This window comes from Octodon degus, unplaced genomic scaffold (assembly GCF_000260255.1).
Source record: "Octodon degus isolate 3935 unplaced genomic scaffold, OctDeg1.0 scaffold00104, whole genome shotgun sequence".
In the NCBI taxonomy this organism is placed as follows: domain Eukaryota; kingdom Metazoa; phylum Chordata; class Mammalia; order Rodentia; family Octodontidae; genus Octodon; species Octodon degus.
In genome coordinates, this window is record NW_004524680.1 from 1584119 (window position 1) to 1589943 (window position 5825).

The 5825-nt window shown below is 43.4% G+C and overlaps 1 protein-coding gene across 3 annotated transcripts in view; it reads right to left on the reverse strand.

The window, feature by feature from the left end:
• Positions 1-880: 880 nt before the first annotated feature.
• The window catches only part of Adipor2 (adiponectin receptor 2), a 99366-nt gene continuing 94421 nt past the window's right edge, over positions 881-5825 (reverse strand). For 2 of the 3 annotated variants that reach the window (XM_023723916.1, XM_023723915.1), the window contains exon 8: positions 881-3663. In XM_023723916.1, the coding sequence (XP_023579684.1) occupies positions 3535-3663 (129 nt within the window). In that variant the 3' untranslated portion in view covers positions 881-3534. The remainder of the gene's footprint in view (positions 3664-5825) is intronic. The other variant, XM_023723917.1, reaches the window with a different exon arrangement.

Sequence of the window (5825 nt, forward strand, 5' to 3'; positions counted from 1 at the left end):
CCAGCTTCAACTACATAGTGAAACCCTGTCTCAAAAAAATAAAACAAAAAAATGTAACTACTTAAAACCATAAAATCAAGTAGAGGAAGCAGTTTTCTCTTCAAATACTTTTCACTCTTTCCCAATAATACTGCAGTAATACTGGATAATACTCTTCTCCAATAATACTGGAATCAGACATACTAAGTTTCAATGTCCAGATCTATAAAATGAGTGAAAGGCCAGGGAGATGGCTCAGTAGAATAAGCGCTTGCCTGGCAAGCACAAGGGTCTGAGTTCAATCCCTGGTCCTGCAAAATAAATAAATAAATAAACAATCCAATAAAATGAGTGAATATACTACTCACTGGGGACAAAGTTGCTATGATGAGGGAACAAATGGTTTTCTAACACAACTTGACATAAGCCATTCACTGCATTAGGTTTTTGTTAAAATTTTAATTTTTGGGGCCAGGGAGATGGCTCCGTAGAATAAGCCCTTCCCTGGCAAGTGCAAGGGCCTGAGTTCAATCCCCGGTTCTGTCAAAAATAATAATAATAATAATAATTCCCAGGGCTGGGGATGGAACCCAGGACCTCACACATGCTGGGTAAGCAGTCTAGCCCTCAGGCAAAACCCCTTACTTTACTTTCATACACTTGAAGGAAGGGAGAACGACCCCTCAGAGTTCACTTTCCTTTTCATCCTAAACCTAGTTCAGGTTACAGAAAGTCCAAGCACTGAGAACGATGAGCAGGGGGATCTGTGCATTCAAGAGTGGGAAGCTCTGAACACTGCTTAAACTTTACCATCTAAAAGAGGGCTTCAAGGATGTGCTGGAAGTTAAAGGGAAGAAAGCTGAAAAAAAATCAAGAAAAGCACAACAAAAGTTCATAATTCTGTTTGGCTCTTTTTATTAGAGAAATTGAGAATACAGCAAATAGGGAAATCCCATGGCGAATGGAACCATCACACAGACGCCGTTTTGATACCCAGCTTCCTATGATCCCCCAAAATGTGCTTTGTGGCTTCGGCAATTTATAAAAGGGAAGGGAGGGGGAGAATACTGAAAAAGGCCACTATTTAATGGTGAAAGAATGAAGCAGTAGAGGTCCTAACCAGCCCAGGGCTAAAAAGGAAAATTAAAAATCTGCACAGAGCAAGCAAGCCTCAGGCTGCTGAGAGTAAGGCATTCAGGCGCCAACCTGGTGAGATTCTCAGCAGGCACTGTGAGGTCAAGTGCACGTTGAGGCTGCTGGTAGTGAGCTGCACAGAGACACACATACATGGGCGTACGCGCCCACACACACACCGGAGTGGGGGAGTTTACTGGATTACGCACTGGTGGTGTTGGTTTTATGTTCCCTAAGGGTTTGTGCTGTTCAACCAGATTCTTCCTGCTTTGGGGTGTGGGGTGACTGGGCCCAAAGACTACCATTTCTGTGGGTATTGTTACAGGGCTGTACCTCATACCCTGTACCCCGAAGTGTGACCAAAGAGCAAGTCTGGCTTCTGATATGTGCTGCTGCTCCCATGAAACTAAGGCAGCTTCCTTCCCGTGGCCACTCTCCTGCTGGGCTGCTTCTCAAGGGGTTAATACTGTTCTCCATTCTGTCAGGAACTGTCAGACTTCTGCTTGGTTTGCCTATGGCAGTGACCTTTAAAACCACCAAATATTCCTAAATTATCTCTCTTAGTTCTACATTGAGGTCTATATCCCAGGTATGGCTGCAGATCTGAAGGGCAGAGGAAGAATCGAACTACTGAATAGGACACTCTGCACATCCCCTGGCATTGCTGTGAGGATGCCAAAGCTGCTGCCTACTTCTCATACCCACCATCCCCAAGATGTAATAAACCACCTGAAGTGGCAGGCAGTAACCCGAGAAGACTGCAGTGCTATGCTGGGAGCTCACCCACAAGCATGTATCAGGATTCCACAAGCCAGTCCTGCTCCCACCATTCTCCCTGACACCAAATAAGGTGGCCCTGGGACAAGAGCAATCACTTTCCATTTCTAGTAGCAATTCAAAACCAGACTTAAGGATTCTACCAGATGGGCTGGCAACGATATCCAGTTTCCTATTAAACTCTGCCCAGTGGGGAGAGGAGGCTCAGTGGGGCTGCTGTGCTGTGGTGCCGGTCCATGATAGGCCTACAGAGTTCTGGCTTTTTGTGCAAGGATAGCAGAGGTGCCTGTTACATTAGGTTCACCAAGACGTGTACCAGAGGTGATACTCATCTTTCCTTGTCCAAAGACTGGGCTCTCCCCAACCTAGGAGAGTGACTTAAGAGCAACCCATGCAAGTTAGAATCTTAGGAACTGCAACGTAAGGGTAAGACAATTTCAGTTCCACAAGGAAGAAGGTAGTCAGGGCAGTGATTCTCAACGGAAATGTACCAGCCAGGCCAGAACTCCACGGCAAGCATACAGAAAACTGTTCTTACTTCTCTAGTCCCATATGTGCCACCAAGTCAACAGGGTGTCACGAAGTGACCAGACAAGTCCCTGTGCTAATGTCCTAGGGTTCCTCTATGTCTCCACTGTCTTTTCCAGCATTAACGCAGGACTAAGTGGCTCTGCCTTAGAAAGGGTCACTGTGAGCCTACCAGACACTCAAACAACAGTTCACCTACAGCCTTCATCTACTACCTTTTGTCAGCCATTCACTGAGGAAACACACACCACTTCCCTCTACCTCTGCCTAGAATCCCCAAAGGCTCTCAGATTTGAGAGGTGCCCTGTCACCAGGCAGGGGCTACAGTCTCTGCCCTGCTGGGGTCACGGTATGTGTGTCAGCCTCTGGAAGGCACCTTGGTGCACCAAGACACTGTACATTCTGGGGCTGCTGCCTGACCTTCCTCCAGTCACACTTTGTGCAAAATTGAAACAGTGTGTGGTACTTGCATGTTTCATTCTATACAAAAATTCTCCCTCCCTACCCTACCCCTATGTTTTAAACATTTATATAAATTTTTATTTAAACAGTAAGTTAGAAATCTTATTTACATTAATTTCTTTTTTCCCCTTAAAAGAACATCTAAAATCACATTCCTGCCCCTTAACTGGATATAAATGTTCACCTTAATTGGTTTATATTGTTGTTTTAGGAGAGAGAAGAAAGAACCACCAGCTAAATTGCTTCCCCATCTTCCACAAATAAATATGATATGGATCAGAAGCCAGTTTGCCGAGGGTTCTACAGAGCCCTCAGTGGACAGGTCCCAAGAATAAGTCAGAATATGGGCCACTTCTTTCCTCCTAAATTGATGCACTCCATCCTTTGAGGTATGATTTATTTTTGTTTTTCTCTTCTCAGTTGTGTACCACGTGGAGCCCTTGGGTTGTGACAAAGCCCATGAGGCTGTCAAAGTTTTGGGGCTCTTCTGATACTGCCATCAGTGGCCAGCAGAGAGTCCTGCTGCTGCTGCCACCGCTGCCACTGCTGCTGCTGCTGCTACTGCTGCTGCTGTTGTGCTGCTGCCGCGGCTGCTGCTGCTGCTGCTGCTGCAGGCCTGGGTACAGGGTCATAGTCCCTGACTACATGTAAGTATCACAGTGCATCCTCTTCAGTGCAGCCTCCACCGATCATGAAACGGAACTCCTGCAGGTTTGAGACACCGTGGAAGTGAACGAAAGCTCCAGCAACCACAAAGATGTGAAACAGCTGATGAGAGTGAAACTGGGGGAGGGGGAGAAATCCATAGAAACATTGAGTCAGATAAAGATTCTCAAGATCATTCCATCCTGGCTTATACTGAGCAGAGGACAAGGAATAAATGTGATAGAGCTCAAATTCAAGGTGTCCACAGGTTCTGGGATGTCCATTAAGGACATCACATTGTGCTGAGTCAAAAGCCAACTATCCTCAAATAAATCTTTAAGTATTACTGTTAGCTCTAACACATGAAATCTGCACACTGAACACTGGAGTATCTGATCAACTCAAGGACAAAAAAGACCCTACAAACTCTCTTGCTATTAGGTCAAAAGTTCCTGAAGAACCTCCAACGCCCAGCAGGGGGCTCTGGCTTACTGGTAGACACTTCTGGCATGGATAAGAACATAGAGTTAGGGCCACTGAAATGTGGCTCTGTTAGAAAAACTAAAGGGCGATTTCCAGGATCAAGTGGACAGTGGACATTCACAACAAATGGCCTCTGAAATTTCCTTTAGCATTAAGATTCTGGAATTACATGAAAAATACACCGTATCAAAAGAATACATAAATGGAAACTTTTTCTTATCAAACCAGAAGCTGTTCTACAAGCATGTGATTTTATTAGATTTTATCTCTTCTGCTGAATGCTATCATATCAAGAAAAGCAGTCACTGTTTGCTGTATTAACCACCATTACAAAAATTACACTTTTTCCTCTCAAATAGTCTCGAACTAAAAATATACTATGGCAAAGCAGTATTTATCAAGAGAGACTGATTTTAGAAGTGTAAACAAGAAACTAATAAAAGTTACATTCCAAGAGTTATTTCTTAGGAAACCAAAGGGGATTAACTTTCCCGAGAAGAGAAGGAAGGATAAACATTTTTCCATATCAATATCAAATTTATGATGAGGCAATCCCAGAAACCTTCACTTCATACAGAACTAAACTAAACTTCAAAGAGAATAGTATAGTCTACAATAATGAGCAACTGTTGAGGAATAGGATTACAGAGGTTATGACAGTCTGTCTGGTGGTGCTAAGGATCAGACCCAGATCCTTGCACGCTGGGCACGGTAGTATTTATCCTCAGTCCTTTAAAAAATTATTGTTGAGAAAAGGTCTCACTAAGTTGCCCAGATTACTAAGAGCACTAAGTTGCTTGAACTTGTGCTCTTTCTGCCTTATGCTCCCTAGTAAATGGGGTAACAGGCAGGGATAACCCCACTCAAAGGTCAGGTTTCATATCAACAACATTCCAATTCTACGCTGTTATAAGTATTTCAGGCCCTCTTTAGTTATATAATTTACATCTATGAGCAAGGCATAGTGGTGCATGCCAGTAATTCCAGTACTTGGAAAGCCGGAGAAGGAGGATCACCAAAAATTTGAGGCCAGCCTGAGCTATGGTCAACTGGAGGGCAATATATATATATATATATCCCTATCAGACCCTTGCATTCCCCCTCCCTTTTTTTCTTTCCTACCATCTTATTCTTAACCACAGTCCATACATTTTGCTTTCCTACTCCAATCAGACATATACACACCCAATCAATCTCTCACTATAAATCACAATGTTTTGGTATCAAAAAACCTTAGGTAGGAATCTGATCCCAAAAAGGTCTTTGGCAAATATCTGTTCATCAACCTCATTTCATAAATGAAGAAACTGAGACAAAGAATGACTAAGGGGGCCAGGGAGATAGCTCAGTAGAGTAAGTGCTTGCCTGCCAAGTGCAAAGGCCTGAGTTCAATTCCCAGGTCCTCTCAAAAAAAAGAATGACTACGGCTTTTCATTATGGTGTAAATAGGCACACACACACTCTGATATTAAGACTAGCCTGACTCCTGGGCATGGTGGTACACACTTGTAACTCCAGTACTCCAGGAAGCTGAGGGAGGAAAATATTAAGTTTGATCCCAGCCTGGACAAGTTAGTGTCTTGAGATCTTGTCTCAAAAATTTTTGTTTTTAAAGGGCTGGAGATGCAAATGCCACCTGCCTTGGGCCTGGGGAGGACTAGCCTTAATCACTTCTCAGTACAATTATTTCAATATAGGATGACAAAAAACTGCATCTTTTTCATTAATTTTTATAGGATAGGAATATAGAAATGACAAATGTCAAAGTTACAAATTATATCAAATTTATTCAATACAATAATTGACTGGGGGCTGGG